Raw genomic sequence first — 15352 nt, 5'->3', positions numbered from 1 at the left:
CACTGGTCCAATAAAACCTAAAAATGTCTTTTATGTGGACCAGTCCCTGTCCCAGATTTATCACCTCATCATTTGGATTCAGCTCACGTATGCGTTTGCTGAGTATCTCCTTTAAGGCCCTGCTTTTCTCCCGGTCTGTAAGCTTACTGCTCCCTGTTTCACCTCACCCGAAACGCCTGGGTTTGCCGAGGGCATCCCAAGCATCTCCGAGTGGACGGAAGCCCGGCAGGGAGGGCGAGCAGGCCCCGGGCCCAGCGGCCGTGCGGGAAGCAGGTTCGCTGCTGCTCCTGCTGGAGTCTGGTTCCACGTCCACCACTAGGGTTCACACGGCATATGCAAAGACAGCTGAAATATTTTTTGTTAAAATGCTGAATTTGTAGCCATTTTAGGGATGCTGCTTAGTTTTTTTTCTCTTCCCAGGAGTAACTTAACCTTATGTCTTTGTGATTCACTGAGGCTTTTTTATATCACTTTTATACCACTTTCCATGCTTTTTCTGTTCTCCGCCTGCTGTACCTCAAATATGTCCCTGCTCTCCCATGATAGCTTTTGTGCACTTAAGTAGGTCTTGTATCCGTCTGCTAAAGATAGTCTGTAATAATGTAGCCGATGTGCGCTGGGCACGTACCATGTGCCGGGCACTGTTCTGGGTGTCGGACTGTGTCGCTTCATTGAACCCTCCCAGCAGTCCCGGGGGCAGGCGCTGTCACTGTCTGTGCCGCCACGTCCTACAGGTACGCAAACCAGTCTGCAGAGGGGAGCTATTTGGCCCAAGATTGGAACTGAAGAAGAAGGGAGAGTTTTTTAAAATTTGGTCCCTGAAAAGACTGAGAGGGCTAGTTCTGTTCTCAGATTCCACCTAATTGGTGTTAAAAGTATATCCCAGTCTGATCTGGCCAGATCGATTTTACAGCGACACAGAACTTAGTGATAGCTGCCTTTCTTATTGCCTAAGGTGTGTGTGTGTGTTTTACATGATGTGTAACAAGTGAATTGAAGTGGACAAGACCAACAGGGAACCCCTCCTCCCCTGGCTCGGAGAGGAACACGCTTCCTCCCAGCCTGCAGGGAGCGCTGGTGGCCTTGATGACACCCTTCAGCTCGGGGCCGGTGGGCAGTGCCTGGGCCTGGCAGGGCCCTGTGTGTGTGCACTGCGGCCAGTGACCCAGGTGACTCCATCTGCGTCCTTCAGCAAGACTTCCCAGTCATAGAGCTCTCCAAGATGATGTTTGTCCTTTTTAGAATGCTTTTAAGCCTCTGCTTTTCTCCCGATTTTGACAGCTTATTGCTGCCAATAAGGCAGGTGGAAGAATCAGCATTCTTCTACCTCGCTGAAGTAAACTTGCCATTTGAAAATCTGTTTTACACCACGGAAATATTGACTATTTTGTACTCATTGCATTAAAGATTTTATTTCTTTAGAAACACTTGATTATATATGATTTTGGGGAACACTCCCTAATGGTCTATAGCCAAGGAAGTGATCCCACATGGCTTGCCGATAACTGTAGCCATTTTCCTTCTGGACCCTGAAAAGACCTGTGTCGCGGTTGGCAAACTGGGTCTCGGCAGAGTAAAAACCTTCACACAATGTGCCAGGCCTGCTGGACAGGTTGGTCAGAGAATACATCTCTTTTAAGAAATAAACCAAAAAACCCTGTACTAGAAATGTCAGCCACGTACAGCAGTGAAGTGAGTAATCTGTCGAGCCTGCCTGTGCACAGCACTCGGCCAGCGCGTGGCCACTGCGGTCACTGCGGTCATCCATCGAGGCCCACCCTCTTTCCCATCGTCCTGTTAGTTTGAAGCAAATTGCAGACATAAAATTTCAAGAGGATACTTTCTTACTAGTCTCTCCCTGGTGGATGAGTCTTTCTCATCTAAGTGGGATCTGAGGATGGGCCAGTGCAACAGAAGCAAATTACGTTTATTGTTTGAATACTTAATAAGCATTCGTATTCTCTCTTGCAGTCAAAGACACCAGCTTTGGTATTCGAATATATCAATAATACAGATTTTAAGGTGCGTATATCCTCCTTTCTGGTATGGGGGCCGGTGGGGGAGGGGGGGCAGTAAGCACTGTGGGTACTCTGGGGCACGAGGGGGCAGAGAGGTCGTCTGTGAGAGTAGGAGACAGCCAGCCGGATTCCCTCCAGCTCGAGTGCAGGGTGCAGAGAGGGGTCAGGCAGGGTTCTGGCCTTCGGCGTCATCACTCCTCACCCTTTGCTTTGCTTTCTCTGGGAGTAGGTGCTGGGCTGGGTCTCAGCTCCATGCTGCAGCTGTGACACCCCTGTCTTAGACACCAGATGTAGGCGGGTGTTAACTTTGATTCTCTCGGGACCCTTACACGGCTGATGGGAAGTGATGGACAGGTCCAGGGCTCACGTGAGAAGCAGCAGTACATCGGCTTCAGTCTCGCAGATGGGGTGTGTTCGTGCCCACTGTATACTGAGCACATAACACAGAAAAGCCCTACCCCGGCTCACTTAACTTCTTATATTTGTAATTTGTATTCATTCAGACTTTGAAATGTCCTTCTAAAAGCACAATTTTAAGCTGGATTTTCATGAATTTGTTTTGCAACCTTAACTTGTAATAAGGTTTGGCAGCTGAGCATGTGGACATAGTAGAGCGTAATATGAAAACCAATAAGAAGAAAAAAATTTTCTTAAATCAAAAGTGGAATTGATTTTTAGGGGCATTTAGAGAACCTTTGGGTGATGACAGCTTTGGCTTGTGATTTAGTTGCAGTGGAAGTTAGGGACGAAACCGAGTCACAGTTAAATGTGCTGGTATTGGGAGTGATGCTTCTGGGCGGAAATAAAAGAACCTTGTTCTCACATTTAATTTTTCTTAGATAATCCTTCTAAAACATCCTATAGGCTAATTAGTGAAGAGGGTAGTACGACTTGTAAAACAATAAGCAAGTTTTATATACAGGGTGCATTCCCCACAGGTAACAGATTTCCTTGTTAACCCACTAGGGAACTCTAAAAGGTGGGGTATAGGTTTTTTCATTAACCAGCATAGTAGCACTTCACTGGTAGAATACTGTGCTGGTGTATGCACTGACCTCGCTTTTGCTATGAATGACCCGGTTTTTCAAGGGGGTGTGTGTGTTTCTTAAGAAATAGACGGGCTCTGTGAAACCAAACGTCTTCCTAATACAAGACTTCCAAAGGCAGTCTTCATGGAACTTCCCAGGGAAACCCCTCGGTTTTAAATGCCTCTGCTTCCTCGTGAGTTTCCAGCTGTCCAGCCACACGTGTAAACTTGAACTTGAGCATACCGTGTTGCTTAAATTGATGGGATGATTTAACAACATGCAGGAGGTCAGTTTTTAATTCCCTAGAGAACTCTGACTTCTTAAAAAGGGGATGTTTTGATGGCATGCATACTCCAGGAGCTTTCTTTAAAAGGTTCATGGGGATTTCATGTTTTCAGAGGCTCGCCTACCTGCAAACATCTTTCTCCCAATTATGTATTTGCTGCAGTGTAGAACTCGGGTCGTGACCAGTAATTTCCCCAGAATTTTGGAGAGATCGATCCCCTCTTCCCACTGAAGCCATTCTGGTTCCATCTCGCGTGAGATCTGGCCTCTGTCCTTCTGAACGCTCGTGGGCTCTCCCTCCACTCTCGGTCTCCGAGGTTTCCTGGGGGACGAGCTTTCCCGGGGGGGCGCGCTCATCTGTCATTCTGGGCACCTCCTGGGCCCTTTCAGTCCAGAAACGCATGTCCTTCCGTTTGGGAAAAATATTTTTAACGTGCTTTGATTTTCTTCCCTTTATTCTTTGTTCCCGCTTTCTTGAACTCATTGGGATGGCCGCCTTCCTGTCTGAGACCTCTGCACCCTTGGAGAGAGCATCCTGCTCTTTCATGTTTTACGTAATACCTTCTGTTTTCTCACTGAGAGTGTTTCTTTTTCCCCATTGTTTCCTTCTCCGGGCCTCTTTTGTTTTTCTTCCAGACTCCTTTTTTGGAGTGTTTCTGGTTTTGTTCTCTGTTCCATTGATCTGAATGTTAGGGTTTTGAGTGTCTGCTCAGATTTTGGAGTCACAGAGTTACTGAGGAGTGACTGTTGGCTGCGGGGCCGAGGACGCAAGCCTGGCTGCTGGCGTCGTAGTAGCCGCAGCGGAGGAGGGCCGTGGGGAGTGTCCTGTGGGCTTTCCCTTGCTCCCTGTTTTGTGTGTGTGTGTGTGTGTGTGTGTGTGTGTGTGTGTTAAGACTTTATTTATTTAGAGGAGAAGAGAGGGACAGAAACATCTATGTGAGAGAGAGACATTGATCGGTTGTCTCTTACACGTGCAACCGAATCCACGACCCAGGCATGTGTCCTGACCGGGAATTAAACCTGTGTCCACGAGCTTTGCAGGGGACACACCCCAGCAATTGAGCTCACCACATGGGTCAGGGCACAGGTGTTGTTTTTTGTTTGTTTTTCTAGTTCATTCTGTTTCCTCTTCCATCTTTTATTAATTTACGATTTTCTTCCTTAATGTTTTAAAAATATATTTTATTGATTATGCTCTTAATTCTGTTCTTTTCTTGTTTTTTTCCTCTAACTTCTTGAGGTGATGTTGCCTTATTTGTCTCCTCCTGTCTTGATTGGAAGTGAGTCTGTAAACCTCCGGCACCCTTTTGGCTGTATTTCACGGTCATGGAGCTCACTTCTGCATTCAGGGTAGAAGTACAAATTCCAGCCTTGTGGGTTTGGTTTTTGCTCCCCAAACTTTTTGCTTGGAAACTTTTTAGACCTACTGAAAATTGGAGAGTGTCGCGCAGTCAGTGAGTGCCCTTACATTATTCGCCTAGATTTATCAGTTAATATTTTGCCACGTTTGCATGTATTTCTCCCGTCCCCTCCACACCGCCCTTTTCGTCTCTAGCTCTCCTTTTGCTGAGGTCATCTTAAAGTCGTAGACACCGTGACGCTTCACTCCTAAATACACTAGATAGGAGCTAGGCAGGGTATTTTCTTTCAAGACCGCAATACTGTTAGTACACTTCAGAGTTTTAATATTTATACAATAATGCCATTTAACAGACAGTATACAGTCCATATTAAAAGTTTCCCAGTAATTATTGTTTGGGAAAATCCTTTGGCGTTGTGAATATATGACCCAGGATCCACTTGGTTTAAAAAAAAATTCCGCGCTCTCCCTCTTAGGAGCTTGCCCAGGCCTTCCCCCCGGCCCTGCACATCTTCTTCACCCTTCACCCTTCACCCTTCTCTCTCCTCTCTCCTGCACTCTGAGGGCTCATTTCTTCCACAGCTCACCACTTCTGCCTCTGTGATTTTCAAAACAAACTTTCTCTTATAGTTTGGACCAAAAAAAAGTAAACAAAAAAATTTTTTTGTTACTGATTTCTAATTTGGTTACACTGTGTCCAGAAAACATGGTCAATAGAATGTCGATTATGTGAAATTTAGTACACGGTCAGTTTTTATATCAAGCTTGTTAACTTAGTTCATATCTTTTATGGCCTTACCCATTTTTGCCCTTGATGTTTCATTTTAATGGTAGGGGTTGTTTTGGTCAGTTTCTTCTTGAAATTATCATCTGTAACACTTCATATGTGTCAAAGTGACAATAAAAGATACATGGCAATACTTAGAACAAAAGACAAAACTTCAAATCAATAGGAAAAGCCAGTCTCTAAAAGTTGAAGTGAATAGTTACAGAAAACTCCCAAACTCCAAATTATCTCCAAGTGGGTAAGGTGCCTTTTTGAAGTAGAAATACTGTAATTATTTTTTTTAGATTTCCAAAAAAAAATTCTATTTATTTATTTATTTATTTATTTATTTATTTTTAGAGAGGTGAAGGGAGAAAGAAAGGGAGAAACATCAACGTGTGGTTGCCTCTCATGTGCTCCCAACTGGACACCTTGCCTGCAACCCAGGCGCGCGCCATCACTAGGAATTGAACCAGCAGCCCTTTGATTCACAGCCTGGCACTCAATCTACTGAGCCACACCAGCCAGAGCTAACGATTTTATTTATTTATATTTAGAGAAGGGAAGGGAGAGAGAGAGAGAGAGAGAAACATCAGTGTGTGGTTGCCTCTCGCACGCCCCCTACTGGGGACCTGGCCCACAACCCAGGCATGTGCCGTGACTGGGAATCGAACTGATGACCCTCTGGTTCGCAGGCTGGCACTCAATCCACTGAGCCATACCAGCCAGGGCAAAATACTGTAATTTCTGTTCAGACATGTTTCTCGGTTTTCTATGCCTTGGAAACTATAAATAGAAATGAATATACATTTTAAGTGTGTCATTTGGACACTTTGGAGATTGGTAAGATATTCCAAATGCTCCATCTGGAGAAGGTGGTATTTATCTGTGGAGGATTTCTACATCCCATAAGGGCAGGCCCTGACTAATGATTTGTTCTGCTTCTTTAATTTCTAAAGATGTTGACCTTGGTTTTGTTCTGGATCTTGGGGTTAAGGGTTAACAGTGCCACAGCTAGAGACTGCTGCACTGAACACCTTTTACTCACTTGCTGTCCCACTGCCCCCGCTTTTTCCTGCCCCTGTGTGGGCACCCCTGGGATTCCTGCACGTAGGCTGAGCCGTGTGTGTCAGGGATGTGCAAGCCCTCTGTCCAGGGTGAGAGGCGCCGTGTTGTTGATTGCCACGTCTGGCTGGGGACCTGCCGACAGTGGGAAGTCCTCCCAGGTGACAACGGCTGGGGACCCTGCTGCAGCTGACCCGGCACTGGAGGCTGAGGACCCGACTGTGGAACAGCGGGAGTGAGGCCGCTGGGGGCCGTTCCCCTCTGGGTGCCGTGGGCCCTGGGAGCCGTCTGAAGCAGGAGTCGGCTCCAGGGAGGTACCGGTGCCGCTTGGAGCCGAGCGAGGCTTGGTGACTCGTTCCTCCCACAGCACCTTTGTGATCTGCCGGGAAGCACGGGCTGGCTTTGTTTTTGATAAGACAGTTATTTTATGGAAACGTAAGGAAAGCTGACACCCTGCCAGGTTTTGCAGTTGTTTGGTTAGTGATGTTCTCCACGTAACTGGCTAAGAAGAGCAGAGAAAAGGTTTGGTTCTTGCAGAGGGTCCCTTTCTCGTTTGCCAGGGGCTCTCAGTGCTGCTGGGTTTTAGGAAGGCAGTTTTTGTTTTGCTCTGTTGACTAGAACATCCTCAAAGACAAGTAGCTCTCACCTGCCTTCCGTGTGCAGGGAGAGGACTGCCAAACTCAGTGTGGAACTCGCAGGTGTGTAAGGCACATGGCATTCTACTGTGTGCGGGCTTAGCGTCTGGACCCAGTCGTGTGCGAGATCCTTGACGTAGGAGGGGGAGGGAAAGTTCAGAGATCGTGACCCACCGGAGCGGGGACTGCCGCCGGCTGCAGCCCCCGTGTGTACGCTACGGCACGTAAGGACACTCCCCCAGGCTTCTGGGGTGAGAGTGGAGTGGGGCAGCGTCTCGTGCATGTCAGAGTGCAACACTGTCTCGGTCGGCCCGGGGTGCTGCAGTTGGCCTGGGGTGCTGCAGTGTGAGTGCGGAGGGCCGCCTCGGGGACCCTGCTGCTGCGGCGTCCTGCGGAAATGGCAGAGGACGATGGGCTTCGGCTCTGTGGTGTCTGGGTGGCGGTGGGTTTGCCTCTGTGGGCGAGGGGAGGGGCATCAGGGTAGTCCTGCTTTGGGGGCATGGGGACACTGCAGAGGGGATAATGGAGGTGGCAAACCCAGGTTTGTTTGATCCAAGTGGGGGACCCCTGGGGTCTGTGGTGGAGACAGCTCCAAAAGTTGGAGGCAGCCAAACTGGACCCTGGCAGGTCTTGAGTTTTTTAGCCCAGGTGGTAAAATGCCGCAGGTGCCACTTGGTCTCTTCCTGCCCAGAGCTCCTGAGAACTACAGTCAGCGTCAGCCTGTCGTTCAGGACTCGGAGCACATTACACCTGCCGCTGTATTCAGCTGGTGTTTCTGTGCTACATAAAATTGATGCTAATTGGAGTAGCTGGAAATCCTATATTGGCAGTCCAAGGACATTTATTTTTATGCCTTAGGCCAGGGGTGTCCAACCTTTTAGCATCCCTGCGCCACACTGGAGGAAGAGCTGTCTTGGTCACACATTAAATATATGGCAGCACGTAATCACACACACACACACACACACAAATCTCAATGTTTTAAGTAAATTTACGATTTTGTGTTGGGCTGCATTCACAGCCATCCTGGGCTACAGGTTGGACAGCCCTGCTAAACCATTACCCAGATGCTTGGTACAGATACCACATGATGGGAGAAGAAAGCCTTCCACAGAAAAAAGTCCAGATAGAGAAGTAGCCCACATTTGTTCTCCGGGATGTGAAGCACCCTCGCCCTCCGAGGGTGAGAGTGAGCTGTTCTCACTGTCCTGGCCTACTTACTGGCTTGAGGTTCAACTTGGCATGGTCCCTGGGAGTGCTCTCCCCAGCTCTCGGAGGAGGAGCTGGTTCGACACGCACACAGATGGTAATCTTTGGCTTGGTTCTGTACCTACAGGTTGGGGTTGTGTTGGAGGAGAACAAAAACTTGGGTGTTGGGCTCTTAGGCAGTTGAAGCTCCCGAGCAGAAGTGGTGGCGTGTCGGTGCCATTGTGCCTGTGTGTACTTTGGTCCCGGAGTTGTGGCAGCGGGGGGTGGGGCAGGCGCCAGCAGCAGTGTGCGTGCCGCTGGCGTGGGTGTTTTCACTGCCCGTGCCCGGAGCCAGCCCCGCCCAAGGTTGGGGAAACAGGTGTCCTTGCCAAGCTGCAGGGGGACGCACTCTAATTTAAAGGGGGACCTTTCAGAGATAGGAGTCCTGGTGTTCTTAGAAAATGTTAAATATGATTTTTAGCAAATTAATCATGTTGAACAGGTGATATATTTACACGGATTTGAAATATGAAATGCTTTATATGCTTTAAAAGTCTCCTTGATTCCCCTGAGTCCCCACTGTCCTCCACGCCCCCGCCCCCCCACCACCCATTTACACAGACACCGTTCTTACTCCCTGGAGAGATTTTCTGTATGTTACTTGAGTCTTGTGATAAAGAGAGAAACAAAATATAGTTCATGAAGGTGTGCTATTTAATTTCATAGGAAGTGCTGATGGGGAAAGAGATTTACTTGGAATTGATTATCAAAAGTAATAGGATAGTTTCCGACAAGTTTGTGGTCTTAATGAACCTGGGTTCATAGATGCTACTTTACCGCTTAGAAATTGAAATTAAAAAACCCCTCCCAGCGGGTGGGTCTTTGGAGTTATCAGTAATGAAAACTTCCGTGTGTCCGTTTTTAACATTCCACTCGACCACTCCTTTTTCCTTCTCCCTAAAGCATTTGGCTCCTTGAGTTCCCATCTGCGGTGCCTGTGAAGTGTTCTTTTTTCCAGCCTGGGGTTGGTTTGCGGGCAGTGGAGGGCATCGATTTTTTCATCCCTTGCCTTTTCTGAGTGCTGTTAGCAGTTCCTTTTCCTCGTGTTTCTTCCACGAGCAGATCGGCTGTCTTGCCGCTGCCTCACCACACGGGCCAGTGAAGTTTCTGGGGTTCTTCTGTCGTGGGGACTCTGCTCTCTACCGTGTGCTGGGTGCTGCCACGGGGCTGGCCTGCGTGCCGTGCAGCGGGGCCCCTGGGGCTTCGCCGCCACTGTGGGCGGTTGTGGGTGTTGGAATGGCCGGGGGGGGGGGGGGCATTCAACACGTCTCCAAGTGATCCAGGTTGGAATAAATACCACCCCCCCCCCCTCGGCATTCCTTTCTTTTTTTCTCTGGAAGACTGAAGTATTAGACCTTCGTGTTAGTCTCTGTCCTCACTGGTTACAGGTCAGGGAGTAAAACGTTTGGGATTCTTGAGTGACTCGAGCATTAAGGGTACAGAGAATAATGACGAGCGTTTAGGATGACAAGATGCAATGACACTGAATTAAACTTCTGTTTTCTGAACTCTGTTTCAGCAACTTTACCAGATCCTGACAGACTTTGATATCCGGTTTTATATGTATGAACTACTTAAAGTAAGTGGCCTTCATAAACAGTGAGTTTTTTTTTTTCAGGCTTTTTCACTAAAGGAGAAGTTTTTGAGAGAACAAAGAACTCAAGCGGGATATTTCTTGATACCCATAGTATTCAATGAGGGTTTTTTTCTTTCGGTTTGTTTTTTGCGCTGCGTCCCGGGAGGCCTCCACCGTGGGGTCTTCGGGAGAAACGTTCCAGTGGCCCCGAGGAAGGTGGCCAGGCCCGGGCACCAGGGACACGCACCAGACACGAGGACCTCCCCTCCAGCGCTCTCGTTGCCCCTTGGGTTTTCCTTCGGCTGCTTAATTAATACTTAACTGGTTTTTACTGCATAACAGATCACCCAAACTTAGTGGCTTCTTAACAATAATGTATTATTTCTCATAACTCTGTCAGTTAGCTGGCTGAGTCTTTTGGTCTGGGGTCACTTAACTGGGACCAGTTGGTTAAGCTGGGCCAGGATGGCCTCATTCACAAAACTGGGATGGCTGCTGGGACAGCTGGGGCCTCGTCCTCCAGGGCCTAGCCGGGCCGCTTCCTGTGCTGGTCTCGGGGCTCCCGGCCGCAAGAGAGGGCTAACCTGGTGTGCACATGCTTTTGAAGCCCCGTCTGGCCGTGTTTGCTCATTGTTGGCCAGAGCAGGTCCCCCGGCCCGGCCTAGACTCGAAGGGTGAGAAGTAGACCCCCCCCTCTCGATGGGCTGAGCACGGACGTCATGTGTTGGGGGGGCATGCATACCGGCTTGGCAGACATCCGGGGCTCTCCTTTCCTTGCCATCTCTTGGAATCCCTTTATACGAGACAACGTAACCTCTAGCCCTGGCCAGTTAACCTTGGCATGTAGGGAGAGGTGATGGGTGGACCTTCTGGGGGCTTACTAACCCAACATTGAGATGTTCAAGTGTTACTGATTGATGGAGAAATGGTCTCTTTTAGTTTGTCTAGGTAAAGAACTCTAAAAAGATTTGTAAAATGGAATAGACCAGTGGTTCTGAAGTTTTTTAGTGTCATGGATCACTAAAAATATGAACATGAATATGAAAGCCATGAAATCACCCCAAAAATGCATGTGTAAATATACAGGATTACTTCGAGTTTTAGGGGAGGTGCGAACCTCAAATTAAGAACCTCTGAAAGGCTATAGAAGGGACTCAAGTGTTGGTGTCACTGAAGAAAATGGCCAGGATTGGGGTTTTGATTGGATTGTGAAGAGCTGCTGGAACAAAACACCAAGTGGAGTCAAGGCCGAGCGTTAGGGCGCGGGACGGTGAGGACTGGCTTGATGAGGCGAGTGTGTTTTCTCTCGGGCACTTGTGCAACCAAACCACTTGTCGTTAAAGCCAGGGCTGTGAGAGTGAAGGTCTGCTCTCACATCTGAGGGTCTTCCGTCAGTAGGACCAGAAAGATGAAGGAGGCAGAGCTCGAGTGCCCCCGCTTCCTGTCCCCTCCGGACGCAGTCGAAGGCCTCGGCGGGGGAGCGATCCCCCAAGACGGCGGGCCCCCCGTGTCCGTCCCGGGAGGTGCTTTTCGGAGATGCCGTGCATTCACCCGTGCAAGCTGCAGTCCCAGCCCCACAAGGGATTAATCTTTCAAAGTGAGCTGTTATGGTTCCGTGGCAGGCTGGCACCCCAAAGGTGAGGTAGGGACCTAGCGCAGTTGTCCTTGGTCCAGGTGGAGCCGTCCCCACCTGCAGTCTTCACAGGCCAACTGCTGGTGAGCGCGGAAGCCCAGGTGGGAGTTGAAAGACGTCTCCTGTGCTTGGTGGTCAGAAATGACCTGATTTTAAAACTGAAAGAACTCCCCGAGGAGTTTCAAAGCGTGTCCGCAGCTCCACGGGGAGTCTGATGAGAACCTTGGCAGAGAATGCCTTCCCGTCCCGAGTTTGTTCAGCCTTTGTTGTCGTCGGGTGGTTTTCGCACCCCAGGTGTTGCGGTCTTAGTTCAGTGGGGCCAGGACCAGGCAAAGCTCGCGGAGGAAGGCCTGCCCGGCCGTGTGTCTGCGGGGCAGAGCAGGGGTGGAGAAGAGGCAGTGTCTCAGCTCGCTGAGAGGGGAGAGGCGGGGGGCGCGGCCGCGGGGGACTGCTCGGTGACTCACTGAGGCGCACCGAGTCTGATCTGGTTCCGAGTCGGGGAGCTCCGTCCTCAGGAGCCCCCATAAGGGTTCGTAAGGCGCTGCCGCGGAGCCACCGGGGAGTCCCGCTGCAGCTTTGCTGCGAAACAAAACACGGAGAGAACTGACGGGGAGTAGAACCTACATACACGAAGTGAACGAATCTGAGGTGTACAGGTTGTTGGATTTTGTGGAAGTGAAGCCTGTACCCACAGCTGAACAGAACTGTGCTGTCTAGTATAGCCGCAGGTCAGCAGCCTGAGAATTCGGTTCCGTAGCTGCACTGTTCGCATTTCCAGTCCCCAGAGGCCTCACGGCGTGTGGACAGTGCGGATGTAGAATGTTTCTGTCACTGCAGAGAATTCTGCTGGACAGGGCTGGTGGGGAATGTTATGACGCCCCAGAGTGCTGTCTTGTGCCCCTCTGTTCACTATCCCCTCCCCTGAAGATTATGTTCTCACTTCCAACTTCATAGTTTAGTTCTGCTTGTCCTTTAATTTTTTAAGATTTTATTTCTAGGGAGAGAGGGAGAAAGAGGGTGAGAAACACTGTGCAAGAGAAACTTCAGTAGGCTGAAGTTTCACATACCCGACCCCGGGACCTGGCCCACAACCCAGGCATGTGCCCTGACCAGGAATCAAACCGGCGACCTTTTAGTTTGCAGGATGACCCTCGGCCCACACCAGTCAGGGCAGTTCTGCCCGTTGACCTTCATGTAAAAAGCATCAGACACGTGTACTCTTTGTGCCTGGGGAAGGCAACTTGGCTCATTCCCGGAAGGCTGGTGCTGGGGATGATTCTGGCTGACGTCTGCCTGCCCGCTAAAGATGCCTAGTGCACTGCCTGTGCTGGTCTAGTCTGGTGGTTCTCAGGCCAGCTTTGTGCCCAGAGGGTGCTGGGCAGCCTGGAATATTGGTGGTTCGGGCTGGAGGGGCGCTTCTGTAATCTGGCGAGTAGTGGCCCGGGGTTCCGCTAAATATCCTACTGGGTGCAGGACAGCTCCCCTCAATGAAGAGTTATCTGTCCCAAAGTGTCACCAGTGCCGAGACTGAGAAGCTCTGATTTTGTCCCATGTGGACATCTCCACCAAGATCCCTCAGCGTCAGGCACATAGTAGGTACCATGGGATTATGGGTTGCTATTATTATTGCTTAAGGAGTATGTCATGGGACTCATGTGGGTTTCAAGGGCTTTTTTTTTTTTTAAACAAGCCAACAGGCCTAACATTGAAATTTATGAAAAGTTACATTGTATAAGAAAAGGTAGATTTAGGAGCAGATTTTTTAATTATTTGGAACAAAAACAGCCCGCGTGAAAAAATGGGTGGGAGATTTGAATCAACATTTGTCAAATAAGATATAGGGTGGCGAATAGGCACAAGAAAGAAGAGACCTTCTGCCTGACTGCTCACTAGGGAGACACAGACAAAACCGCGGTGAGGTGCCGCCGCCACCTGCTCGTAGCCGGTGTGGGTGAGCGGTGGGGGAGCTGGAGCGCTCGAACGCTGCCAGCGGGACCGTGAGAGGGTGCAGCTGCTTCGGAAAGGAGTTAGGCAGATTTTAAAAACTTAACGTAGACTCACATACCATCTAGCACTTGCACCTTTAGGAATCGACCCAAGAGAAGGTGGTCTCAGAGACTTGGACGTGAACATAAGCAGCGTATTCATAATAGCCAAAAAGTAGACACAGCCCAGACGTTCACCAGCTAGTACACTCACTCAGTGGAACGCTGCTCAACAAGGAAAAGGCAGCGTGGACGAGGCTGGGGACCGTGCTGAGGGAGGGGAGGCAGAGCGCCACGCGCCTTGTAGCGTTTCAGTCCCTGCGTGTCCAGGAGAGGCAAGTCTGAAGCAGCCGCAGGTCCAGAAGTGGTGGTGGGGAGGGGAGGGAGAAGGAGTAGAGGGCGGGTGGGTGTGGGGCTAGAGTGCAGGCAAGCTTAAGGGAGCTCCTTGGGGTGACGGGGGAGTCCAGACCTGGGTAGTGGTGACGGCTGCACAGCTCTCTCCTCTCAAGTTAGTAAAACCCAGTGACTTGTACGCTTCAGAATCGTATCTGCATATCACCTGTCTTAAAGGAAGCCATTTTCTCCCTTAGATTAATAATATAATTATAATTCTTAAAGACCCACTGGCTCAGGGATTGTTTAAAAACATTTTTTTAATGCATGGATTTCACACACAGAAAAGCAGTGATTTGTTGCTTCAGCCACTTACGCCTTTCCCGGTTACCTCTTGTGTGTGCCCTGACCAGGTATCGAACTGGCAACGCTGGGGTGCGGGGACCACACTGACCAACCGAGCTACCAGGCCAGGGCAGCTCAGAGATTGTTTTAAAGCAAAATACTAATGTTAGAATGTGTCTTAGTCTAGCAAACCCACGTGGTGCCCTTACCTAAAAAACAAGCCGTGTTGAAGGTGCATTTGGGTGTCATTCTTCACGTCCACATGGACGACTCCTGGCATGTCATTTGAACCACGGTGAGAGGTGACTCGAGTGAGCTTCCCAGATCTGGTTTTAAACATGTCAAATTCGACCAATAGATTCATGTTGCTAAATCCAGGTGGCTGATAAATTGCCACCAGCTGTGAGGAGGGGAGGCGTGCCAAAAGGGTGTATCATTAACCCTTCTTAAAAAACCTCCACCATGGCCGTGACAGCCCCTCCGTAGTCCCCACCCACCAGCTGCCCCGCCGTGTGCAGGGGGGGGGGGGGGTGCCTTCGGCAGCGCGCCTCCTCCCGATTCAGACTCTGGGCCGCCCCTTGGGGGACTGGGTTCACGTCAGGCTGTCACGAGCAAGAACATGATTGCCCGGGGGGGCGGGCGGCAGAGGGTTTGCTCACTGCTCCCTGTGCTTTCTCGTCCGACAGGCTCTGGATTACTGCCACAGCAAGGGCATCATGCACAGGGATGTGAAACCTCACAACGTCATGATCGACCACCAGCAGAAAAAGGTACCATCACAGCCAGGCAGCGAGGACGGGGCTGACACACGGGCAGGACCGAGGTGGCCGCTGCAGGTCCACGCGGCTCTCCTGGGCCGACCGTGATACTGCCACCTCCCCGGCCTCTGTCGGCTTCTGCTCGGTGTGGGCGTAGTACGCGAGGAGGGTGGCCGGCCGGGCCCAACTGCAGGCCCTTGTGTGTTGTTGTGCTCATGGTGTTCGGGAAGGCCTCAAGAAAGAGACCGCAGCCGATGGTTTCTCCTGCTTAGTGACCCTGCAGGCCCGTCTGCCTGGCCTTTGGAGTGCACTTGGGT

General features: G+C 50.1%; 1 protein-coding gene across 3 annotated transcripts in view; it reads left to right on the top strand.

Annotated features, from left to right (window-relative positions):
- CSNK2A2 (casein kinase 2 alpha 2) overlaps positions 1 to 15352 on the top strand; it is a 34644-nt gene that overhangs the window by 9256 nt on the left and 10036 nt on the right. For 2 of the 3 annotated variants that reach the window (XM_028501774.2, XM_036011898.1), the window contains exons 4-6: positions 1972 to 2022; positions 9925 to 9984; positions 14964 to 15047. In XM_028501774.2, the coding sequence (XP_028357575.1) occupies positions 1972 to 2022; positions 9925 to 9984; positions 14964 to 15047 (195 nt within the window). The remainder of the gene's footprint in view (positions 1 to 1971; positions 2023 to 9924; positions 9985 to 14963; positions 15048 to 15352) is intronic. The other variant, XM_036011899.1, reaches the window with a different exon arrangement.

Source organism: Phyllostomus discolor, chromosome 12, assembly GCF_004126475.2.
Source record: "Phyllostomus discolor isolate MPI-MPIP mPhyDis1 chromosome 12, mPhyDis1.pri.v3, whole genome shotgun sequence".
NCBI lineage: Eukaryota > Metazoa > Chordata > Mammalia > Chiroptera > Phyllostomidae > Phyllostomus > Phyllostomus discolor.
Note: the sequence above shows the minus strand (reverse complement) of the source record. Positions and strands in the feature narration are given on the sequence as shown.